This window comes from Fringilla coelebs, assembly GCF_963513975.1.
Source record: "Fringilla coelebs genome assembly, chromosome: 5".
In the NCBI taxonomy this organism is placed as follows: domain Eukaryota; kingdom Metazoa; phylum Chordata; class Aves; order Passeriformes; family Fringillidae; genus Fringilla; species Fringilla coelebs.
In genome coordinates this window covers 61812794-61839770 of record NC_140033.1, presented here as the reverse complement: position 1 = coordinate 61839770, position 26977 = coordinate 61812794, and the positions used below count along the sequence as shown (strand labels likewise).

Genomic DNA, 26977 nt, shown 5'->3' with positions numbered 1-26977 from the left:
TACACTGGGAAATTCAAATTAATGGAAGGCTATACTTCAACTGATTTTGTGGTCAGAAGAGTCACACTGCTTTTGCAGAAGGCAAGGAAAAGCTGCTCTATACATGGGTGTAAAATCAGAAGAATTACATGTCCTAAATGGGAGAGAAAGTCATCTCAGCTGCTCACATGAAAACCGGGCAGAAGAAAGAATTAAACAGATGGTCTTGAGATTTTCCAATTACAAGCCTTTTTGGCAACATACAACTGGAGGAATTCCAAACATTTGTCACTTTAACATTGCTTTGTGGTAAGTAATGGGATTTTGGTACTTAGAAATTCTGAAATATGTTGTGATCTAAATTAAAATCACCACTCAAGGAGTTAAAGTCATTTTAGAACAGGTAACCAATCTAACAGAAGCAAATCTCAAAGAGCATAAGGAAAACTATTTTTAAGTGATGCTTATTCATAGATTCACTATGATTTTGCAATAGATTCAGAAGATTTAAGCAACTTTAAGAAGGCTGGGCACACTGTTGCTGACACTGTGAAACTGAAACCCACCCATAAGGATAAGATGCAGACTGCTAAATACAGCATCTCACAAGATGAAGAAATCCTCCATTCCTCAAAGGACCATTACCCATAAAATTCTGTCTCCATTTGCAGGAAGCCTGAAAGCCAAGGAACTTTGAAATATGAATTCCTCCTTTTTGGTTGGGTCTGGGGTTTTTAAAATTTCTTTTAAAGAACTCCATTTCTTAAAACATTCAGTGCTTAAGAATCTCTTATATTATCATTTGCAATTCTTATTCCTAGCAGGTTATTCAAAAGGGCTTAGCTAGCACTGGTATGCACAAAAGGTGTTTAAATAGAACTGAGTGGGCACCTCATGCAGAAGCTCAGAGCAGCATGTGTGCATGCACATGTCTAAAACAAGAGGTAGCTTTAACATTTGGACAACTGTAGCCTTTGAAGCTCTTGGATTTACCTGTGCTCTCACATTTTGACTACCAGAAACTGAAACTGAGGGCTTCAGCTGATAATTTAATGAGTTTGCAATTAGTGATGCACAAATATTTCACTTTTGAAGAGGGAAAATCCCCTCATTCGTGAGTTTTGCAGGAAGAAAGATTAAAAATAAAGGAACTCACAGCACTTACTTTGTATTATAACTGTACAGATGTAAAGTATATCAGTGCTCCAGGTTCCCATTCTGCATTAGGTAAATGAACCATGTAATGGCATGCTCAATTCCACAGCTATAGGTGGAATTACCTATATACCCTCTTATCAAAATGCACCCAGAACCTTATCAAACTCAAAAAAGAAACCCAGGTACAGAGTCATGTACTTTCCACCCTCACCAAGTTATTCTTCCAGGGTATTCCAATGTGGCAAGTGAAAGAGAGCTACAAAATCTCTGGGTCATGTAATAACAGCTAAAGAAAAGAAAGGAACAGAGTGGACACTAATTTCATTCCATGATGGGTGTGAAGGTTTCAACACCAAAATTTCTTTCAGAATCTGAATTTTGGCTTGAGTTCCCAAATTACTGTATTTAGTGCAAAACAGTCAAACAATTAATTTGAAACTCATAAGACCAATTACAAAACAAAAACTATCTATGAGAAGACAGAGTAGTGACCACTCAATAGAAAACATCAGTGAGGAATCTTGCCCAAAACAGCTAATGCTTCCTGACATAACCCAAACTATGGTTATATTTTCAAAAGTCACAGCCCATGAAATGGGCTGAAAAAAACCCTGAAATGGAAACAGCTGTTAGTTTTCCTTTCATTGTACTGGCTATATGCCATCCAAAATCAGGACTTCTGTGCAATGATGTGAAGCTGTTGTATGAGAAACCTGCTTTCAAATCCAGAAAATAAAACCTGCTCTTACTTGTTATTGGTGGGTCCCGTTGCCAAGACATCTGACTGCAGCTTTGGGAAAAATCCTTGCTCGTACTTGCCCTGGCCAATCTTCATGTCGAGCAGGTGGGGGTGGATGGCCGTGTGGTCGATCTTCATCAGCCGCTGCTCGATGGACTGGGCTGCAGGTGACAGTCACAGGTGAACAACTGTGTCACCACCCACCCCAGGGCACCCCTGGGAAACCACTAGAGAGTTAAATGGTGACACAAATCTGCCACTCACAGAGGTGAGTGAGGAGACACTTGTGCTGTAGGATTTTTAATTTTGCTTTTAGTTTCTTTACCCAACACAACGAGCACTAGTGCAAGCAAGTTAGCTGTTAAGCAAGCAGGTATTCACAGGGGCCTACAAGATGCATTAGGAGCTGGCAACAGCAATGCCATCTTTCCCTGAAAGTCCTTGTTGGATTTTAAGGCTTCTTCAGCAGAACAGAGACCTCCAAGGCCAGCTGCAACCCCTGTGGGACTGGGCACCTTGCTTAGCCCCAGACACATTCCCTGGGCAGATGCTTGCAGGGGGAACACCCGAGTTTTGCAAACATCTGGGACCAAAACTATCCTCCTCCTGAATTTAGATATGCCTTTTCTGGATGACAGGCCTTCAAAAAGCATAGCTAACTGCACTAAGACCTGAGCAGCATCAGGAGGATGAGCAGATTCTTGGAAATAGGGAAGGCTATGGTAAGATGGGAGAAGCTGCCCGGGAATCTCAGCTCCACTGAAACTAAAGCAGTTCAAAATCTTTTGCTTCAAGGATTTGAGGGTTTCAATCTCAAGCTTCAAACAGAATGAAAATTAAACCTGTCACCCTCTTAACTTGTGAAGAACTTGGGAAAGGAGGTGTATGGGCAAATTCAGCATTTAATTAGCAACTTTAATATTCAATTCTTTCTAGCCCATCTATTAATGGGCAGGCCTATTCCTTCAGCATACCACAGCTACAGAATACATATGCATAATGTGGAAGCTAAATCTGTTTTCCATTTGTTAAGAACAACATAGAACTCATTTCCTATTTTATAAAACTGTGATGGGAAAGAAGCTGTCACAAGATTTACATACATTATCATTAGAAACTCAGCAAGTATTTTTTCCCTTCTAAAAAAAAAATAAAAATCACTTTGTATGGTTCCATTTTGGAGAAAAGGAGTGGGTAGTGTGGGGTCAGAGGATTTGAGGGGTTCCAAAAATAGTTAAACAAACAGGTGCTGGATCAGTGCTGGGGTCACATATACTGTGAATGGTAAATATGAAGGAAAAATTGTATTACTATCATTTTGCTCCTTTTCACAAGGCAGAAAATGAGGTTCTGGTGCCACAATATCTGCCAAAACTAGACGCTGAATAGACAGCTGACCTGCAAATTAGAATTGGGTTTAGACAGAAAAATTTAAACAGACACAGATTTCTATTTCTGACATGTTTACAGCAAGCAAAACACTGAAGGAGTTAAACCAAAAAATAAACCCATGAGAAAGATGTTTGCTCTATCTTACTAATAGATGTCCCAACAAATGTAGGAGTATAATTTCCCTGTATTACTTAAAAATTAAATAAATACTTGCACAAGCATTAAGCAAGAAATTAAAATATAATTTGGAAAGGCATCCTGTGACAGTAACAGAAAAAAATTCCAATCCTTCAGTACAGTGTATTGTTCATTAACACTGAACAGCTATTGCTGGAGGTACTAAATATGCCACACAGGATTACATCCCTGCCCAGCACCCCCTGCTGCTCTAACCAAATGGTGTAAGGCAAAACAATGTCTTTTTATGGAAGGAGGAGACAAGGCCAGTGGAGCAGACACCGGGGCTCGACTCCTCACTGTGGCTGGCACTGCTCCCACCACCAGGGTGAAGGAAAGCTCTCCTGGAAAAGGAACAGGAGCTCCCTGAAATGAGAAACTGTGAGCCAGTTCCATTTGGGTTTGGCTTGATTTTATTGAAGGCACGAGCCCAGGAGAGCTCAGAGAAAAGGTAAAGGCTCCTGCCATTCCTGGTGTTTAACAGCATGGTTAAGTCGCTGCTGAGATGAGATAAGGACACTGCTGAGTCCCCCTCAGGTAGCTCTAGGACTTCATCAACTGCAACCCTCTGATGACTGAGGACCTATATGTCTTGGTGGCTGACATTGTACTTCTGAGTATTTCACCAGCCCATCTGAACGTACCTGCTTCTTTCAGAGTGCTGCATTTCTGGTAGTTGGATGTCCGCAGCGCAGGGGCCCTGACATTATACAGCCTTATTTTCTCAATTCGGGAGTCGAAAACTCGTAGAAAAGGGTCCTTCTCCTCCCACTGGGACATGATCTTATTGTCTATGAAGGTTGCAAACATCTGTGTCTCGATGAAGTGTGAGAGGAATGGGAGGTAAGGCTCGGGTTGGTCCGAAAGGAAGGAAGCCTGAAATACAGAACAGCTCATTAGTGCCGCATTCATGCCCAGCACTGATGTGCCCAGCCATCCTTCAGCAGAGAACTGCTCCAGCAGCCAGCAGGAAGGCTTGGACAAGGCTGCCCCACTGCAGAAACACTTCTCAGAGAGCTGTGAATCCATCTACAAAGGGGTTTGGTTCACAACTGTAAGAAATAAGCAGTCAGGGAGGCGTTGAGACAGCTGGAACAGAGGGATATCGAGTCACTAAAGTAGGGCCCATGCTGCCTGCTGTTTCAAAGCAACCCAACAGCTCTCACCCCCTGGAATAAACCCTGTGAAATGCATGGCAGACCACCACCACATGTGCCCCTGTGGGACCTCTGGTCCAGGCATGGTTGCCTGGGACCATATCACTTAAGGTGTCATACATATCAAGGGGTGCACCGTGCTCTTCAGCAGTTACACAGGGCAATTAATCACGAATTTCCAATTAAAATTGACTATGTGTCTAAATCTCTAACTGAGCTTTGAAAACCCTAAACTTAACAGCCCATTTTATTGCAGAAGCGCTAGCAGAGATTGCCTAAACAACCCCATCATTTTGAATGCTGCACTGCTTAATGCCCAAAAACAAACAAACCAATAAAAGGCATGGCAGCAATTTTTTTAAATCAAAAACTGATCAGTATTTAGTCTGTTCCTCACTCTTCATCCTCTTAACCTTTTCCTTAGAGAAGGACTTGGACCTAAAAAAGATGATGGCTATGAACACTATCTGCTTTGTAGGGTCACTCAGCAGCTGTGCAAGCTTCCCAACAGTTCCCATTCTTTTTGCTATCCTCCCATCTATTTATATCCCCATTTCTAATCTCAAGAGATTCCTTTTCCCTCTTATGCATACACGACAATGGAGTCATAACAATACTCTTTAAGTGACAACCTTCTTCAGAACATTACCCATTACCAAAACCTGTACCATGAGGGTAGGAAAAATGAAAGACTAGATTTGGTTTTTTTATCTCAAGTGTGCACCTCTTCTCCCAGCAATCCAAAAAAAGAAAGACAGAAAAAAGTCACTTTGCATTGCTACCCTTCCACCAAGCCCACAGCAGCAGCCCCACGAGCTAGGCAGAAGCCTGCCAGCTTGGTTTGTACAAGCCAGGATGGCTCTGAACAGCTCAGTGGACGTGCTCCGATTCACTCTGGCAGGAGATCCGGCCCTGTGTAATGGAAACGGACAAACCTCGCAGTGAGGCAGATGAGCAACGGCAGATCAAAGAGAACCTAGGCTATATTTACACAAACACAGCTATCCTCCCTCCCCCTTTTAGATGGAGACACGAATAGATGGCTATCTTTACTTTGTCAAAGTTTTGCATTTGTTCCCTGTTTGTCAGCCACGACTCCATGTCGGGGGCAGCCTGGATGACGAAAGCCTCGTAGTCCGCGAACATCTGCGTGAAGCGGTTGGCGAAAACCTCGCGGAGCTGCACGTTCAGTTTGTAGTCCCTCAGCTCCAGCTCCTCACAGGACAGCTTCCCATCCTTCTCCTCTGTCAGGGGGGTGGTGATGGTCATTTTCTCCATGGTCACGCCTGTTCTCTTGGCCAGGGCTTGCAGGCGGGCGATGGTCTCGTTGCCTTTCAGCAGCTCGTACATGTTGAGGGCATTGCTGGGGATGTTCCCGTTCTTCTTGTCGTTCACCAGGTCGCTAAGAACCAAGTTCTTGAGTTTGGTGGCGCTGTCACTGCAATGCAGGTTGCCTTCTGGAGGGATCCCAAACTGCAGGAGAACCTCGGAGATTTCCTGGATAAACTCCAGCTTGTTGGGGAACTGCGGGAATTCCTCCGGCAGTTCGATGAAATGGTTATCGATGTCTACAAAACACAAGTTTGCCTGAAACACAAACAGAAGTTTCAAAATTGACACTCAGCACTGAACTGGTTCCCCTGTGATGTAGCCCTTTCTCCCAGGTTGTTTCCAGACAGAAGGAAGGTGCGTGTGTGTCCTGCACACATATGCAGGACACTTCAGCTGTGTTGTCTTAGCCCGTGACATTTCAGACTTCAGTAAAGCTGAGGGTCAATAAAGGCTCCTGCATTCTCTCTCCTGTTTGCCTAGGGCATGCAGATCCCAAGCTTGCCACTACAAGGACACACCACCAAGCAGGAAGTGCAGCACCACTTCTCAGCCCATGCAAATACCCTTTGTGTGAATTCCTGCATGTCACAGGCACATTTATTTTACCAGGATCCAACTGCAAGAAGCCTCTGCAGCTGTGCCACCAGGAAATGAGATGTTCGGTGAGAAAGATGATGCTGCTTCAAGCAAAACTACAAAAGAGGGTCCCACAGAAATCCTTTGGGATTATGTCTGAGTACAGCTTGTCCACTAGAGGCCAAGTCTTGTCTCCCCACTCCCCTGAGCCCCTGTTTCCATGGAGGCTTTTAATAGTGGCAATTCCTCTGCCTGAGATTTAAAGAGAGTGCTCTTAGCTTTGCTATGAATGGAGATGGAGCTCAGCCTGTAAGATTAAAGTTAAGTGAAGACATTAATCTAGCAGAGCAGATACTTTTACTAGGTAAGTGTCAATGCAGGAATAGAAGAACCCCACATAAAAATTAATTACATTGCAAATGCACCCTCAGGAATAACAGCAGAATGAAAAACAGTAATTGATCTTCTGAATGGTGGCTTACATCTAAAATTCGCTGTCTGAGTGCACGGTGCTGAGTAAAATCTTAAACCAGGTCAGATTCCCAAGGTGCTGAGCTCTGATGTGTTTTATCCTGGCATAAAACTGCAGAACAGGAGATGCAGAAAACCCACAGGGCAGCAGCAGGTCTTTGTTAGCCTGACTTGGCCATTAGCACAGCTCCTCTGTCTTCTTCCAGGCACTTTTAGTGTTCTTTACTTTTTAGCAAACACTCTAGACTAATCTTCAGGCTATGTGAAGACAAATTATTTATTTTCCTTCATTTTTGAGAGGTTAATTTTCAGCCAGACAATACATTCCACAGCAAACATGTTTATAATATATTGGATATTTCAGGGACATGTTTATTAACACTAATCACCTTTCACATAGATACTTTAAAGCCTATTAGGATTCACCTGGTAAAGGAGAAGTGTCCCTTCAGCTTTTTCGTATTAAATTTAGTCCATACAAAGAAACACATTTCTTAATACAAAACAATTTGCTTTTTTTAACAATGTAGCTATTACACAGCTGTGGTATGCATCAGTACAGTTCTTTAGCTCAGGGACTGCCTTCTTATCTATCAATATTTCATTTCAAAGGCTTTTTAATTTCAGCTCTGCATATCATTTACAAAATTTGAAAAATGAGATTTAGATTCAGAAAACCCTTGGGGAATTGGTCTCACTTCTCTCTTCAAAAACATCTGATGATTAAAGTTAATGCAGGGAGATTAGTAACCTTAAGACAGCATGATGGCCAGTTGTTAGAATTTTTATCTCTAACAAACAAATGGTTTATATTTAGAGCAAGTGCTTGAAAAGCTAGCCCCTGGCCTGAACAATAAAGAAATGCTGATGTCAAGTGCTTCATCACTGCTCGCATGCTGAGGGATTTTTTATTTTTCATTGTCTAGAGGAACTTGAGATTCAAGATCTTCCCTGTGAATGTGCCTTCTTTCTTTCCCTCTCTCACAGTTACTGAACCTGTGGTGTTCATAAATGCTGGTATTTTTCACTCATTTGTTAAACATCATGGAGGGGGCAGATTCCACCCCACACTTACTCTTCTCTCCCTAGCGATATCTGTTATTCCAATGATGCTGCAATACTAAATACTGTCACATTAAAATTTTAATTTAAGGAAAATGACAGCTTAATCTGATAACCAAAAGCATGTGATAAATAATTTTAAAAATTGCAGTAATCAGGTAATATTAGCATGGTTTTACTGAGGAGCATAGCTAGATAGCAGCCTTGCTTCCATACCAGTGCAGGTTTCATGTGCTTCAGTCACTGTATCCATGAGGTAAAGCTTGATTTGCAGTTCCATGCCACCAAGGCTGACTCAGCCACCTTCATGCAGTATGTAAAATAGACCTTTATTAAAAATCGTATTAGCCCTGCCCTGTGTTTATCCCTCCACTTCCACACAAAAACTCCCACTCCTATATATTATATTCTCCTCAGCTGCTGTTCCCATCTGCTTTCCCAGTCAGAGCAGGTATTTGGAATCCTTAAGGACTCTGCCCCCAGGAGAGTCCCCTCAGCACAGCCACTGGCAGGAGATGTTACTGCTGTATGAACAGGTACTTTGGGGGTTCCCACTAATTTTAAGAAGAAATCTAAGTTTAAAAGCACATGGCATGCTCTGGTTCCAGTCACCCTCTGGAATGCAGACAGGTGAGCCATATCCCATACAACACTCTGTTGTATGGCCAGGTTAAGATGCGAAGCAGATTTAATGACCTTCATCAAATTTTGAGGAGAAAAATCTTCATTTCACTCTCCACCACTACCAAGGATTTAACCCTGAGATTAAGGGGATGACCTCTCCTTCCTTTTTTTTCCCTCTAAGTGGTTCATAGGCACAGTATTAATGCAAGCCTGGCTTGTTTGAGACCAGAAACACAGGAGCTCAGCCACAGCTGGGACAGGGCTGGCAGAACACAGGACGCTCCTCAGCAGCAGGGGGACAGGTTTACACCATCTAGCAACTGCACCTGAGGTCCAGGCCCATGGAGATCCTCCCCCAATGAAATGCTCCTTAGCCCTCTGTCAATAGGACCGTGACACTAAGAGGGGAACAAAACCTGGTGGAGCATGATGTAGGGAAAACTGACAAAATTTCCGCTTTGTCACCACAAACAGGAGAAAGAGAAGCATTTAGAAATCAAAACAGTAAGTGGCACTCGCTAAATTCAGAAAGGGACCAAGAAGGGCTGACAGTAGGAGACTTCCCTACTATCTCACTGCTGCTGGCAATCAGCATCCAGAGTGCCAGGGAAGCTCCAAGAGCAGGAGTTATTTCACAAATATATTGGGCAGACATTTCGGGACACTGACCTCCTGAGGCAGCTCCAGCTTGGAGCGGTCGGTTCCCTCCTTAGACTGCAGCCCCATCAGGTAGGGAACAGGGGCATCCAGGAAATGCAGGAGAGAGGCAGGAAGGATGGGGACATACACATGCTGCCACTGGAATGGGAACAGCAGCGTTGTGATTCCCTCCGCCACCGTCATCAGCCGCTGATAATCTAGACAGGAGAGAAAGACAGATATGGAATGATCTCCCTGTGTTCTGCTTTTGAGATCTGTTTGGCAAGGACATCCGTGACAAAACAAGACAGAAACCATGTTTATACGGTAAGATGTTGTTTGGAAAATAAGACAGTGCTTAAAAACTTTAAACATTATTTAAATCCATTAAAACTCATTCATCCCATAAAGAAACAGCTGAGCATAGATATTAATACCTTATCTAGATCTATTCTGTCATTAAATTAGTTTATTAAAAAGATATAAAAAGTTCTGTCTCTAGTACAGGATAATAATACTCTAATTCCTTAATAAGCATGTATTTTTACATGGGAAGAAGAAGAGAAAGAATTAATTTCAAGGAAACATCGTGGTTTCTTGCTTGCTCCTGCCTGCCTGCTTCTGCTCCACTTGCTACTACATCCAAAGCTGAGTGTACTTCCAGAAGACTTGTCTTGGCCACATACCAGCATTAGTTTACAGTCCCTAAGTATATAAAAGCAGTGCTTTTAAGTTAAATTCAAACAGGAGTCCAATATAAATTTAGTTCTCAAATATATTCTGCACAGCTAGCGTATTTATATTATGTTACTTTCCCAAATTTGTATTTAACTCACTAGTTCATTGCTTTGAAATATTTTGATTTTAGTAAGCACATTGTGCATTATTTTTTAAATTAAAATTTCTTTTGGTCCAGCTGAGCTGGATGTTTCAGAATTTGGGTAATAACAAATTATTTATCAAATATCCAGCTGGCATGATGCAATACCACAAGATATTTATTAATATAAATGGGGGGATAAACTGAGCACAAATTTTTAATATAAATAAATAAATCACTTATTGGTCTTAAAGATATGGTCATCCTTACAGCAAATCTCAAACTGCAGACCAACCATCTGGAAAAGGTAAAGACCCCTGGGTTTGTAAGCTCCATGGCAGTGCCCAAACCCAAGCCTCATCAGTGCCAGGCAAGCCTCACAAGCCCTGGCTTGAACAACCCCAAGATTTTCTCTCTCACAGAGGCCAGACCCAGATCCTGGGGAACACTTGGGTTGTTGCCCATCTCTCCTAATCCTCTCTGCCCTACTTGGAGCTGAAAGATACATGCATGCACACCCTGGTTCTGAGTCAGGTGAGAAGGCTTTTTCCTGCAGGCCCACTGACTGCTTTTGCCTGGAGAGGAGCCCAGTTTTACCCTTCCCATTTCCTGAACATCCCAGCCTAAGACCTTGGCAGACACCAACAACAGCAAAAGTGCTGTCGTCTGACACTGCCCAGCTATTAGGAGGTCACTGGGAAGATGTTCCTGAATAAATATGCAAATTACAACAACAAATTGCATCACCCATTCTCCTTGCTAGCAGCTCTCTGTGGAAAACCAGCCACGATCTGCAGAAGGTCAGCTGGCAGGGCAAAAACATTTTTCATCTTGTCTTACTAATAGCTATTCAGTCAGTCTGCAAAATCATTGCCATGCATACAAGTCAGTCTCAAGGTTACACCTCCAAAACACTCCCAGCTACAGATCAGTCATTTATGAATCCCTGACCATGCAATGGTCCACAACTATACATGTGAATTCCCAGTCTTGCTGAAGAACACCCACACACACTCAAGTTATAATACCTACTTGAGAAGCTTAGGAGTCTCACAACGTTTCCTAACTCTGAGAGCTTTAAAGATCAAAAAAATCAAATAGAAAAAGCAGCATGTCCTAGTATGTGAAACACCTTCAAAGTCTGTCCTGATCTACTACAGGCACATGCAGAAACAGGTCTTGGCAGAAAAGTTGCAGGGATCATTTTGGATAAGGGTATTCAGCTCTGGAAATGCACGCTGACTTTTCTCTGGTGCTACTAATAATATTTAACATGGTCACTAGCACAAATATTGTAACCAATTTACTATGAGAAAAGCTGATTAAAAAAAAACCCAAACTAGTGATGACTATATGATTAGGCTGCCATCATGTAGCAATGCTTGTCAGTGATTAGCAGACAAAAAATGTTTATGCACCCAGCAGTTTTGACTGAAGAGAGGGAAGTTACAGTTTCCTCCAGAAAAATAATATACAAAAATCTGTAAACACTTTTTTTGTTATCTGTTTAAAGAAGCCAAACTCTAATTACTTTTTACATACATTCAAGCTGTATAAGGTTAGACACCTATCATATAAAGCTTGAAATAATTTTTGATTGAGAGATTCTTGTACCTATCATCCTTTGAGGGAAGCTTACATGGTTACTGAGGACAACCTAGAAATAGTAGATTGAGGAAATGGCCTCAAGTTGTGCCTGGGGAGGTTTAGATTGGATACTGAGAAAAACTTTCTCCACTGAAAGGGTTGCTGAGCATTGCAACAGGCTGTCCAGGGGAGGGGTTGAGTCACCATCCCTGGAGACATCTAAAAAACATGTAAATATGGCAATTAGAGACATGGGTTTGGCAGCGTTAGGCTTACAGCTGGAGTTGACCTTCAAGGTCTTTTCCAACCAAAATTATTTTAGGACACTACATGTTCAAAGCTCCATCTCTAATTTGTTCACAGAACATTTTCCAAGAGAAACTGCTCAAGGAGGAAAACCCCAGGGCAAAGTGGTCCCTGGGGCTTCTGCTGCAACCACTGCCCCCTAACATCTTAGCTGGATGCTATGGCATTCACATTCTCTGAAAAAATCCCCTCGCCCAGGGCTTTTCTCCTGGGAAGCTGAAAGGCAGTGAGAGAGGCCTCAGAGAAAAGGAAAACAATTCTTTTCTCATTTGCTTCTCCTGTTGTTGTGCTCGTGTAGAATGTGTTTGGGGATTGTTTACCCACAGGTGATTGTTTCATTGCATTCTGCTGTGAGTTGTTTTGACTTTTGGCCAATTGGGGCCAGGCTGTGTCAGGACTCTGGAAAGAGTCATGAGTTTTCATTATTAGCTTTTTAGCATTCTGTAAGAATCCTTTCTGTATTCTTTAGTATAGTATGGTATTCTTTAATAGAATATAGTATAATAAAGTAACAAATTAGCCTTCTGAGAACATGGAGTCAGAAGCATCATTCTCTGCCCTCGTTGGTGAGAAAGCATTTACAATAGGATGTGGTGCAGTGCTGTCTCTCACACAACCTTTTCACTGAGTGAAGGAGAGGGCAGCAGAGCCAAGCTCAAAGGCTCTGGATCCACCTCCCTTTTCTGGCACCATCTGCCAGGGCACCCTGGCCAAGCACCTCAGTTCCCTGTGCAGGACCTGCCAGGGCTGCAGGGACCTGCTCCACTGCAGGGTGGCAGTTCTGCTGCTCCAGCACCATCTTCAGCCAGGCTTTACCCAGCTCTGGAAACATTCATGTGGCTCACAAGATACAGTGCTTAAAATGCACACCCTGAGATATTCCTGTAGAAATACCAATCACTGTTTTCTGCTGGAGGTGGAAATGGTTTCAGCACTTGAACATCAATTCCCTACAAATGTTTTTCTGAGAGGACAAAGCTTGACAATTTTTTGTCTTGATGTTGGTTCTCCATAACACAATAAGAGGGCAATAATCAATAAGAAATATCTATCCCAAAGATCTTTAAGTTCAAACACAAGCAGTGACTGAAAAAACAAAAGAATCTTCTCTTTATTATACCTAGTGGGGAAAAACCTGAGATGTTAAGCAATTCACAAAGCTCAACATAAAAATTACTTTTCCTGCCACAAAAGTCTGATATCTCAAAATCCTTCCCATGCTGCAGCAGAGCAAAACCAAGACCCTTTGAGAAGGCAAAAAGATATCAGTGTTATCCCTGCTCCAAAGAGCTAAGACCACATACAGGTTCTACCCCCAAAACAGATTAAAATCTTTGGTCATAATCAAACAGAAGAGAGTTTCACCTGGGACCTTCTCAGCAAATTTCCAATCACAGGAACATAAGGCATGTGTAAGAGCACACATACATTCTCCCCAGAAACGGCATTCCTGCTGGGAACAGTGCACTGTTACTGCAGTTTCAACACCTCCAGCCTTCCCGATGAAAGCACAACTTGGCCATTTTCCAACTCTCTGTTCCAGTAACCTACCAAAGGTAGGGCAGAAAGCTTACCACAGCGCTGGATTCGCAGCCTGGATCCTCTAAATCCAGTCCAAGGCTTTAAAAATAGACTGCTGCTTTATTTTCCTTTTGAAGTCTCACTTTACATACATTTTGAGAGCACTTGGAAGCATTTGAAGAGATGAGTTACCTGGACACCACTTCCTTTGCTCTACTGCTTTTAGAACACACATAAAGGGTAATTGCAGCTTTGCAAAGCCACATATTTAAAAATGCATCCTGGAAGATGATAATCAGATGCTACACTCAAAGAGTGCCTTATCAATATGCACAAAAAAGCAGTCTTTAAACAAAATAAACCAGACCAACAACAGAGGAAAAAAAAATCAATGAACCTGAATGAATAAAAGCTAATTCTTTAGAAGGAAACACCTGAACAGGCTTTAAAGCATTCTTGTGACCAATAGTTTTTCCACATGCTACCTCTTCAGTCCAAGTATTATAAGTAATTGTTATGCAACTGCCTTTTTTTTCTTTCTGCTTTTTGTAACAAGATATGAGTTAGATGAGCCAGGTACATTGGAAAAACTGGAAAATAAAATTACTTTGCTTTGAGCTCTGAGTATGAGTCAAGAACAGCTCCAAACCAGACCTGTCTTGGGTCTGGGTACCTTCAGATCTGTAACGTTTATATAAAGCACACTGCAGATGAAAAACAATCTGAAATTCACATCGGAGACAAAAATTGTTTATGAAAGCAAAGGTTTTCAAATCAGATCTCAACAGCTCCACAGAAGTAGCACACACAAGTGCAGCAGACATCAAAGTGCCCTGGAAGCTTCCACCTTTCATCTGATTTGCCTGCTGGCAGCTGTGACAACTGACAAGCCAGTCCTGGTGACTTTTAAGAAATGCTCAGATAAAACACACGAAAAATGGTGCAGGAGATGTTTATTCACTGCAGAAATGACCTTGCAGCAGTGCTGCATTCAGGGAACCTGGGCAGGGGCCATGACATGGGGCTGTGACCAGCAGCCTGTCCTGAGGAAATGACCCCTGGCATCTCAGGGCCCTTCCATCCCCCAAAGGAAAGGTGCATGTACCAGGGAGTGATGCAGCACATCAGTTATATGATAAAAGCACAGGGCAATTTATGCAAATATGAAAATACTTATTTTTCTTAAACAGAAGGGTCAAGACAAGCCTGCATCTAATTGCCTGAAAAATTAGCCTCTCAAACTGGGGGTCAGCTCTGCCCCACAGGAAGCATCCCAAGGCCAATATTCACTGAGGCCAGTCCTAACCCTTTTTCCTTGTTGGCCAATGCTTAATTTAAAAAGCTTCTGCTTTAATACATTTCCATTTGCCTAATTTAACTATGTCCCAGCCTGCCATCAGTGCCTCAGCATGAATTAATTTACGATTAAGACCCATCTCAAGAATTAGCTCCCATTACCAGCATGGTTAAGTCTCTGAGAAGAGAGCAAAAGTCTGTGACAAGGCTGACAAGTCTGTGCCAGCAGGACACATGAAGGTGCTCCTGAGTACACAGGGAGCCCCTTGCTCTCCCCCATGGCTGCTGGGGCAGAACAGGCTCCCCAGCCAGCAGCAAGATGATGGGGAGGACACAAGAGTCCACCAGGGAACGACTGTGGTCACCATCACTTTGTACTGCCTTGTATTTATCTGGCATTTGCCATAACTGCAATGTAATGGCCTAATTTAACTTTCTTCCCCTCATTCTGAAAAGGTAAAGATGTTTCATGATGGACAAAAATGGAATCCAAGTTAAACAAAAAAAGAGGAGAGGTTGTGGTGTGTGTGTGCAGTGTTAGAAGCAGTGGCCCCATCTCCCTTTACAGCTCACTGTGAACACAAACAGGAGTGGGGATGTGGCACAGACCTGAACCAGCTCCTTCTTCTTTTGTCCAGATGCTTTAAAAGCTTCACTTTTCAGGTCATGCTGACAGCTAACAAAATTGAGCAACTTCTTATTAAAAAACAAGTTTGCCATTTCACCTAACTTAAAAAGGAAGGCTGTATGTCATTCTCTGATTTTTCTACCCAATTACTTGTCTTTTTTCCAGGGAAACGTGCACTGCAGCCTCCGAGTGTAGCTCTACTGAGGCCATAAACTCAGGTTTCTCTTCCACAGCACACAGATTTTGTCCCCATATAATTTGTTCTGTGCAATAACTTTCCACTGATTTGGATGAATATTAGTGTGGAGGGCAACTGTTTAAATAATGAGTTTAAATAATGAGCAAAGGTTTTCCATGTAACTATTTGATGTAAAAACGCTTTAAAAGGCAAACACATTATGCATGTATTAGTTTTTAAAAATCTACCCCAAAACAGACCTCATAAGAAAGATCTTTCAGACACAACACTTTGTAGGCAATGACTTCATATATGCATAGTCATTTGTTTTACAATTTCTAAGATAAAAAAAAAATAATGCAAAGAATATTCCAATCTTGGAGGAGCAATTACTCGAGCCCTTGGAAAAACAACTTGGAAAACACTCAAAATTATAATGAGTAGAAACAGCCTAAGCTCTAAGAAGTTTATCTCTGTCTCATCCACACGTTCCCTCTCATGCTTAAATCCCTTGAAAGGCAGACATACAAAATGGATTGCTGAGGTTGCCACAGAGCTCACAGTTTAATTCATCTCTCTCCAGCAGGAATCCCACACCAGTGATGTTTTGTTACTTATCCTTTGGAAATTGTAGTAGCTATTGAAGAGTGGACATGAGCAAGACCTTCCATCTGCACAGTTGCACAGGAGAATGAATAAAGGGTACTTACAAGAGCACTGCAAAGATTGAGCCCTGAAGAATTGGAGGGAAAGCATGTCTAATCCCTCCCCTTGGTTTTCAAAGCCCAAATGTTGAAAACTTGCCCTATTTAATCTTAAAAATATTCTCTAGATGCAGAAGGATGGAACCTGAAGCTGCAGGAATTAATGTACTGTGAAGGTGATTTCAGGTTTCCACACCACCTTTGCAGACCAAAGTTGGTACTCCCCCCAGCAGTTGTTGTGATGAACTCCCTGGAAGTCCACACAGTCTCCAGGAGCAGTAAGGGCTGATCTTTTCAGTCTTGCCACTGAGTGCAAGCACAGGTCTCTGCCAGTTACTCAGCTGTGCAGTCCAAAATATATGGGAACAAAGCAGCTAAAAAATGACCTCATCATTCTTTGCTGCCAGTCTCTCTTCAGCCCTCTGCTCAACCACTACAGCTGTAAAGTGAAGGTACAATCCACTACAATCCCTGCATTTTCCCAAATGATGGGGTGCCAGTCACCATCATCAGTGCAACTGGATACCCAAAGAGGACTGTAGCAGCCATGGTACACACAGCCACTCAGGGCTCCTGTCCCCAAGGCAGAGCTGTGCCAGACACTCTTGTGTCATGCTGGGAACACATCCAGGGCAAGCTGGATAAAGTCACCCAACACCCCCACCTCTTCATTGACTTAGATGCCTTTGTTCAGGCTGCTGGAAATATTATGCCCCAGCTACAGGGTTAAAAATAAACTTTTTCATCCTCAACTCCTAGTTCCCTTGAGAAAAACCACTTCAGAAAAGCCAGTAGAGCCTCTGTGCAACCTTTGTGCCAGCCCTTCACTGCTGCTATTACCAGCCAGGCTTCTTTGTATGGTCAGGGTTGTGCAACAATTTATATTTTACACTCCACTTTCCAAAAGAAGCCTTTATTCTATAGAAGAGCTAAATTTTTGACAAGCTTAAATGAAAAGCTTCCTTCCAACAGGTCTAGGAGAAGCACAAAAAAGTCAGCTTACATTTCCCATATGTGTTAACAGCAGCTCTCACTGAAGTAGGTTTTGCTCCAGCTCTGATTTCTTGTTTATTATTCCATGATGATGTCAGTGAATTGTGATTTTTTGTAAATAATGCTGTCTTGCTTGAAATTGCAACCAGAGGATCTCCTACTAATCTCTTGTTGATTTGGGAAGGTTGCAGCAAGGCCAGGCCTCTGGAAACACAGTCCAATGAGTCCACCCTCTTTAAAGCAGAAAGGCAAAGAATGGTGAACTTGCAAAATGCCTCTCTTTTGTCATTTTGGAACAAGAGATGTGTCAGCCAAAGCCTTTTCATCTTTTGCCTTGAAAGAACTAGGGAGCTCAAAAATGTGTTTCTCCTTGATGGATCTCATGTCACAATCATATATTTTGAAACATCCCTTTGCTGGGACTTCTTTTCCTGGGAAGCTGAGAAGCCTCAGAGAAAAATGAAAACAAGAATTATCTGATTGCTTCTCCTGTGTTTTGCTGCTTTGGAATGTGGTTTGGAGATTGTTTACCAACTGGTCAATGTTTGATTGGTTTCATGTGAATTGTTTTAACTTCTGACCAATCACATCCAGCTGTGTTGAGACTCTGGCGAGTCACGAATTTTTCATTATCATTCTTGCTAAGCCTTCTGTAAGTATCCTTTCTCTATTCTTTAGTATAATTTTAGTATATTCTTTAATGTATTATATATTTAGTATATTATTTAATATAATATAATATCATAAAATAATAAATTAGCCTTCTAAGAACATGGAGTCAGAGTCATAATTTCCTTCCTGCCACAGGGGACCCTGAAAATACCACAATCTCAAAGCTGAAGAGAGCAGATTTTGGTACATTCTAGGCTGGTTGTATTTCAAATTGGAAAATAGCTGCTGTTTTCTTTTTTAGGAATTGAAAGACTGACATTTAAAAGAAGCCCCAGTACACAATTAGCCAAGCACTCAGCTATCAGGGTATGCCAAAATTGAGGCTTTGCACTTGCCCTCCACTCCACATTCCTCACCTCTGGGAACCAGCATTACGCTGCTATTTACATAATCACAGAATTTCCCTAACACAGCTATATACTTTCCCCCATGCACCATCAAATTGTGTCTATGTTAGATAGGCAACTAAAAAGTCATGTCAAGGACATCCCTAGATTCACAAATAGAAGAGAAGAGAGGGGGAAGAAAAAAAATTCTGAAACTTGAAAGGTAGAAAGGATTACTTCTCACTATCTCACTTTTCTTTAAAAAAAACCCCACACAATGAAACCAAACAAACCCTTAAATTATAACTAGAAATTGGAAGAACAACATTTATCTAACTTCTGGTGGACATGAGGCTGAGTCAAAATTATTTAGTGGATACTTTGTATCTGTCTCAATGACTATGGCAAAAGTCATGCATATAGAGGTTGCTCTCCACATGCACAAACTATTACTAAAATGTAACCTGACAAGCACATTTTTCCTAATGCTGCTATCTTTCAGCGAGAAAGAAAAAAGAAAACAAAAAAAATCTCAGCTCTCAGTGAGTCCATAGGCAGGGAACAGGGTAGGACTGATGAGCAGGGATGGGTGAGAGGCATTTCAGCGGTGCTGCTGTTTAATATCAAACCCCAGTGCAAAGTGGCAAAGGCAGCATGATTCAAACTGAGGAAGAAAGGGGATAACTGCACACACACACACAGAAGCAGGAGGGAGGGGAAAAGCAGCCTAATCAAAACTAACAGCAGGATTTCTGCTCACACTTCAAACTGAGAGAAGATAAAACCTTTCATTTTCAGTTGTTGAAAGCAAACCCCTGGAGTCCATGTGGAGAAGAGCTCTGCAAAGAACTATCAACCCTTTGAATTCAGTCATTTGCAGAAGAACTAACCTTTTTCCACCTCCCTGAACATTCTTCCCCATTCTCAGTCATTTAGTTATTAGCATTACCATTACACACTTCCTGACCTTTTCTTTCATATGGCAAACCCAAGCCATCCCTTCTGGAGCCTGAAGGTTCATTATCCAAACCCATTTTAGACGATTTCCCATCCTCTCTCCCTGCTCCATTTCAAGCTGTCTGCTGCTCAAACCACTTCTCTTGACAAAGCTGGGTATTCAGCATCTTTTCCTCTTTTCACTAAAAGGCATCCTGGCTCCAGGTTTTTCATTCTCCTCTGATGAAACCACTCCCCCCACCCCTGAAAATTTTTCCCTGATGCACATTTTCCTAATTTAGGGTCAGAATCACAGATGCCATTTGGGAACCCAAATTACACAGGCAGGCTTCCAGTGAGACACAGAGGAACACCCAAAAAGTCTGAACATCCCCTTGAAAGTCAGCAGGAAAACTTGACCTTGACATGTTGGGCATCCAAATACCACCAGGGCCACACTGACAGGAACCAACATCCTAGAGGAAACAGGAATAGGAGTGTAAAATCCCAAAGCCTGCCCAGTGCTAGGTCAGGATTCCCCAAACCTGCAGCAGAGTGCTGCACGATTACAGAAAGACACAACCATAAGAGAAAAGGTTTTCAAAACCAGACTTTCCAAAGCTTGCTGGCACTCTTCAGCATGGAACATGGACAGGCTCTGTGCAAGCAACTTCTGCCAATGTTTGACCAACTGCATTTTTGTCAGCAACATTCCCAAATACCTCAAGCAGGACTAAAAAAAGGAATGTCCAGTAGTTCCACTCAATATCAAAATCCACCATTAAATATTTAGCTTCCAAGTGCTAAAACTGCTTTAACAAGAACATATCCATTGTATGGGAGGCAGGAAATCACACTAGACTTTGATACGCTGCTGAAATTTGAAAAACAAAGTAGCAGCAAGAGTGTCTTCTGGAAGATGTATTACTTTCTGCTGGTATTTCTGAAAAAGATAGGATTAATTTCATGCTGTCTTGCATGATCAAGGGCAGTGTGAGGATAATAATCAAATGTATTCTATTGCTAGCTGCCACAAGTGATAAATACAATGCATAATTAAACAAGCAGCACCTAGACTGCCTGGAGGAAACAATTATTTAGTGCTTTCATTAGGACACACTCATTTCTCTCATTTTTTCAGTGCATTCTCACATTTCAAAAATCAACCTTAGCTCCATATAACATGAAATTCTACAAGCTCCTGTGGCTGCAGCCGCCCAGGAACTGCCTGCTGGAAACAGACACTGCTGGATGAGTGCCCACCTTGTGAGTACAGAAGGATCTGCATCTCCAGAAGAACACAGGTGAAGACCTGGACCAGGTTCTCCAGGCCCAGCAGCTCGAAGACCTCCCTCAGAGGGTAGTCAGAGAGGGGCAGCTCGTTGGGCCCGGGTCTCTGGCAGATGATGGGCTCGTAAACCCCATAAAACTTGAGCGACCTGCCCGGGGGCGGCAGGGGCACCTCGTAGAGGATGTTGTGGATGTAGCTCTCCAGGGGCAGAGGCGGCGGCTGCTGGGAGGTCACTGCCTTGTAGAGCTGGATCAGGAACTTCTTGCAGGCTTGCATGAAGGGCAGAGGGGTGATGAGGCAGATGCACTTGGAGACGTAGAGCGTGTCCCTGCTGATGTCGTAGGAGTTGTAGCGCTGGAGCTTGGCGAGGGACGTGGCGTCACCCTCGTCGATGCTGCTGGCCAGGGAGTCCATGCTGCAGGAGGAGGAGGCACAGACGCTGCTGTACTGCTCTGCATTGTGCATCTGGTACAGAGTCTGCATGGCCGTGCAGATCTGCTTGCTGGTGACCTCCTCGTAGAAGGTGAGCACAAAGCCGTAGGTGCGGGAGCCGTCCTCCCTGGTGATGATGAACGAGTGCAGCTGCGGGTCCCTGTTATCCGCCTGCGTCCTGAACGACAGCCCCTTGGGCATGCACAGCTAAGGGAGGAGACAAGAAACAGAGTTACCCAAGACACAATTTTATTTTGCTATTTTTGCTGTACTGGCACGTTCTTTTTATCCCCTGAATCACAGCAAGCCATTTACTGTTAAAAAAAAAGTGTCCAAGAACAAAACAACTGACGCTACTTAAGAGGGAGACATGACTGAAGAAAGGAAAGCACCCTCCAAAATAACCCATCCATTAAGTCATTACGACTCACTTTCATTACTTGGTGAAAATGTTTTTTCACTACTGAATGGTCTTTGTGCCATTTATTTAAGCATCATATAAAAACATCCAGCTCCGCTCTCATTTGCATATATATGCCCACAGTACTCTAAAATCAGAGTGAAGGAAGCATCTTATACCACTGGATTTAAATTACATAGGCTTCTTGGAATTCTTTGATCTTCCCTAATTTTCTGGGGGGAAAAAAAACAACAAACAAACCAAACCCCAGCTGACTGGAAACTATTACATTTACTTTCTTCTCTAAGTGCTACCAAATAGCTTAGACTGGATAAAAGGAGGGGCAGGGAGGGAAACACCCAAAATCTATGAAAGCCTCATTTTTGATTTACCACTCAGCAAAATTCCTTGCAGTGATTCTGCTACAATGGGTGTTTCTCTGAAGCATGGCCCTAGTGATAAATCAAGGCATTTTTCCAGACATTTTTTGGGAATGCTATCAACCATCTAACACAAAATAACAAACATCCAGCAAAACTTGTTTGAATTGCATATCAGCAGGAAACTGCTCATGTTCTAGCTAAATAAGTATATTTATAATCAAAGGACTATAGCTTTATTTGTACCATCTGAAGAAATAAAAGGAAAGAAGAGAAGGAGAACCTTCAAAGTGTTCCTTTTCAAAAAAGGCAACAGTAGCAGCCAACTTTACTAGAGTATGTGAAACTAGGCACAACTGAGTGCCTCCCCTGATGTCTCACCTTGAGCATGAGTAAATTCCTCTGGTGCTAGAAGAGGTCAGAAGAAATAACTAGATATTTTCAGGCACATCCTACCCTGAACTTCAGCAGTGCACCTTGCAGAGACCATTCAAGAGTCTGGTAAGACTGGGAATTAGGCAAGTGGTCCAGACTCCACAACAGGCTATCAGGCCCCTAAATTATCTAGGACAGCTCTCATGTATTGCTCAAAAAGGTAATGTGTAAGGAAATAAGTGGCCTGGAGCTGGCAAAAGAATTTAATTCAATTGATGGGCTTTGCTGACACAAACCATGAAATTGCAGAAATAGAATTGCTCTTCTCCTTCTGAAGAGCCGCCACATTTTTATTCAACAGCTTTATAGTTTTTATTGAGGCATTAACAGCAGTGCCATGGTTAAGGCTTCTCCAATAAAGAAGTAGTAAAAATTCTTGTTTCACACTTTATTTAAATTTATTCTCCACAATAAATATCTCTCTTAACCTCATTTTTTGGCAGGCTTGCTTAATAAAAATTTATTTCTAGAATGTGGGCTTTCTATGATGGCTGTAAGCCTTATCAAAGCCAAGCAGGCTGAAATCATAGGCTTAAATCTCAATGCTATCAGAGATTAAATTTTCTTCACTTTACAGAAAAATACCTGGACAAGCAAATTAGATATACTATTACAATCAGGCACAGATAGGCATCAGGGAAATTCAGATCAGCTGAGACTGTTTCAGAAGGCTGTTTAAATAAATTTCCTCCAAGCCTTAATTATCATTCCCCTGTCCTTTATATACTGGGTAAGCACACACAAAGGGATGCCCATCTATTACGTTCCAGCCACAATTTGACACATGCAGAATATTGACCTTTTAAGACCCTGGCTGCAAACCTTGGCCCAGAGACTCCTGCTGTCTGCTGTGGTTAGGAGGACACAGGAAAAAGCAGAGGAAAAATAAAAAAACGATGGGAAGAACTGAGGCAGGAGGAATGACCAGGAGTCACTTAAGAAGCTAAGATCAAAAGGAAGAGCCTGTAATCATTTTCCAGCAATACAGAAAGCTTTGAATTTGTGGTTAATGCATGAAAACTTTCATCTTAGGGCCTCGGACATCAATCACTTCCCATCTCATCTGTGTCACACATGCCACAGGAGAGTGTTGGAGAGAAGCTTGGGTTGTGTTAAGGGGGGGGTGAAATTTTAGCCTGCTGGTATGAATCTGGCTCACTAATGCTGAGAACACAGTCAGTCACCTGCATTGCATCTCTGCATAAAAACTGAAAACTATCCAAGATTACTGATCAAAGGACATGATTTTGTTTCACTTCACTATTTGTATTTAAAGGCATCCATCAGCAGAAAACCGTGGAATTACACCAGATTTGCAATAAGGCTTATAACCAAGATGGCTTGTAAAAACAAAAGGAAGCTGCACCAGGATAGATAAAGAGGTATCAGCAAATCCATAACCAGTCTCTGGAAGCCCTGAGCAGGAGATAGCCCTTCCCCAAGCACAGAGGCAGGACACACACACATCCCCCATACTCCCTCCCTCCCTTCTCCCAGCCATCATCATTTGCAGCTATTTCTGAGCCAAAGGTCCCCTCTGGACCACTGCCCACCAGCACTGGTTCACTTCTCCACTAGAACCTTCATTTCACTTTTTAAGCCTTGATGTATTTCTCACGTTCACAACATGCTGTGGCAGCAAGCTCCACACCCAAACTGCACTGTGGGTGAGGGGGTGGAGAGAAAGATGCTTTGCTTTTGTTTCTGTTAAAGCCTGCTCCTTTAAATTCCACCAGGGAACCTCTAGTTCTTTTATTTCAGTACATGAGACAACAAACAGATAATGCTTCCTTGAGTTTCAGAAATACAGGCAAAGATTTATACCTTGGTGAATCACAGGGCTAAAATAGGAAGCTCATATTCTAAAATTTTCTCTATCTCCTTACTGAGAATCTTAGTTTGGTACAACAATTACTTGCAGAATGGCCACAAAAGATGGTGTGTGAGGTTAGGCAGGGAAAATCACAAAAAGCAGTGGGGGGAAAGACACAATTCCCTATTAAAGAGAAGTCTGCTCTTTGACATATACTTTGAAACAGAGAGAAAGCATGACTCCTTTGCAGCTTGATTGCTTGGAACTTCAGGGGGCTATTTTTAAAACAACAGGATGGTTCCAGAAGGCAATTGAAATTCCTTAGGCATCCAGCAAAGCCAGAGTTCTCACAAGTTACCCTTCAAGGATTTATGCATTTTCTTGTCTGAGGAAAATTGCTTCTGGAAGCTCACATAAAGCAAACCCATAGGCAGAACTGATACAGCAAGGCAAGATCAGAAAGGCCAATAATTGCCTCAAGAGATTCTGTGGAGGTGGATATTTAAATGATGTTTCAGATCAAAACAATAAAGAAGTTTTCTAAAAGATAATTTAAAAGATCATTAAATACTGCTGCTGTTAGTAAATGCCTTTTTTTTTCTCCAAGACACATTGCAAATGAAAGATGTGTTTGAGGCAGCTCCGTTCAATTATTTTAATAGGCCTCTTGCTGGTTTTAGCATTCCATTTTTGTCCAATACTGTGATCACACTTCATGAATATTAGACATTCTCCACTGTGAGGTGAGAGACAAATAACACAGCAATTCCAGCTGCTTTATTCCTGCTGCACACCCCTCATTACTTCATACTGGCACTCCCCCAATGCAAAGGCAGAACTAAAAGGCATAAATAACCTTGGCAGTTGAGCTATTACCATCTTAACTGCTGATGAAACACTGCTCTGAGTCCTTCATGCCTTCTGTATCAGCACAGTGATGTGGAGACCAGCCCAAATGCCACCCCAACTCCAGCAGTGCACATTTGGAAGCAGAAGACAGAAATCCCCAGCTGTCAGCAGGCAGAGGGAGCGGCCAGGCTCATCTCTGCCCTTCTGTGCAAGTGTAGTGCCACACTATCAGCTCTCTGTCTTACTGCAGCTTCCAGCTCCTGTGCTTTCCTGTTAAATATTTGTCAGAATGCCAAAAATAAAATTCGGTGGAAATTGAGATGAACTCCAGATCTCTACATCTTCATGACTGCAGGAAAGTTCCAAATGAATATTTTTGCATTTGCAAAAGCCAACTTAATGTGGGTTTTATGTATTCCCCACCTCTCCATCTGCTGGGTGAGGGCCAGGAGATTCTCCTGACTTCTCACTTGCACTACACAATGAGATCAGCTCTGTTTTGAAGCAGGTGGTCTGCTGTCCTGCCTTCCTCAAATGCAAAGTTCATCTAACCTAGACTGGGGGAAGGGCCTTCCTAATTTTCCAATGTTGACTTAGACCCAAATCACATTTTTTAAAACAGCTATAATATTGTTCAGTGTTACTGTCACAACAATTGATTACTTTTAAATTAAGAAACATATGGCATTTTCTGCACTGGGAAGCTCAAATACCAGTAATCTGTTGTCTTTGTCAGGTTATATGCTCTTAACAAGTGCTTTGGTGATTTTGGAATCACCCTTTAATTACCATCTCTTCAGAAAACTTCCCAGTGGATCATCAATCTTTCAGTTGTCACTATCCCCACTCCAGGAACTTTTCCCCCTCCTTTCCCAGTCCATGGGACTCAGCACACAGCTGCTCCCATCAGATATGTCTGAGAGGAAAGAGATGTACAGGAGAGCACTGGTGCAGAGGTGCCACTAAAAGCGATGACTCGGCAAAAGCCACGGTTTAGCCAAGTTCCAGCTTCTGTGTAAAGATTCCTCTTTCCCTTGCCTGCACAATCAAGGTGTTTCGTATTCCCAAACCTCACATGGATATCAAGATCTTAAAAATTCCTTGGTTTGCCTCCTTCCTACCTGGGGATAGGCGTGCTAGGTACCACACCCCTCTTGGCCAGTCCCTGGGATGGTGCCTGGACTTGTTTTATCACACAGCACACCCAGAACTAACGAGGGAATGCAACACTTGACTTCTGTTGTGCCTGAAAGCATTCTGTGTTTTCACAACACCTCTTCCTCTGTCCAGTGAGTGCTCAGTCCCAGCAGAAGCCCCACAGCCACAAGAGCATCACAAGGGCTGGCTGTAAACAACCCAAGAACCTCTCTAGAGTTGATGCCATCGGTAACTCAGAAGAGAGTTTTTCTCTACCTACCATGTTGACAGCATCCTGGTCAAAGGGGTTCCACTCAATGTTCTGAGGATAATGGGCCAAAACTTTGGACTTGAAGGTTCTTCTTAGGGGACTCTGGTCGAAATTCTCTCCTGCAACAAATGAAGAAATAATGACTCGAAACAGCAGTGAGGCTTCGGAGAGAGCTGACTTGGGTTTTCTTTTTTTTATTAAATCAAATCTGATGGACATTTTGACTCTCAGAGGTACTACTTTGAAAAGAGAAATAGGAAAGATTCCCCTTCAGTCTGACCTTACCCTCCTTCCCACAAAATCTTACTGCAGTTGCAACACAGCTTCCAGTTTAGTATTTACAGAATGGAAATATATTGTCAAGAGAAAAATCACTGCTGAAATTTTACAGAAAAACACCTTGCAATCAGCTGCATTCTTGACCTTCTCCAACAGCTTGAGTATCTAGAGACAGCTTTACTTAGTGAAAGAGCACTTTCTCTCAAGTTTGTCAGAAGCTGTCTTTAAGGTCGACAAAAAATATGAGCACCTCTTGGCTATTATAAATTATTCAAGCATTCATTATAGATGATATTTTTTATATTACAAGTCCTATGTGAAAATTAAACATTTATTTTTTCTACATCAAATTTCAAGGACATACTTTCTCCACACAAAGAATCTAGCAAGTGCAAAGAGGAAAACTGAAATTAGACT

General features: G+C 42.3%; 1 protein-coding gene across 6 annotated transcripts in view; it reads right to left on the bottom strand.

The window, feature by feature from the left end:
- Positions 1–26977, bottom strand: part of DENND5B (DENN domain containing 5B) — a 104481-nt gene that overhangs the window by 30994 nt on the left and 46510 nt on the right. For 3 of the 6 annotated variants that reach the window (XM_084206597.1, XM_084206600.1, XM_084206598.1), the window contains 7 exons: positions 26291–26400; positions 20537–21203; positions 9337–9524; positions 5656–6189; positions 4090–4321; positions 3188–3274; positions 1887–2037 (listed from right to left, as the gene is read on the bottom strand). In XM_084206597.1, coding sequence (XP_084062723.1) covers positions 1887–2037; positions 3188–3274; positions 4090–4321; positions 5656–6189; positions 9337–9524; positions 20537–21203; positions 26291–26400 — 1969 coding nt within the window. The remainder of the gene's footprint in view (positions 1–1886; positions 2038–3187; positions 3275–4089; positions 4322–5655; positions 6190–9336; positions 9525–20536; positions 21204–26290; positions 26401–26977) is intronic. The other 3 variants (XM_084206599.1, XM_084206601.1, XM_084206602.1) reach the window with 1 other exon arrangement.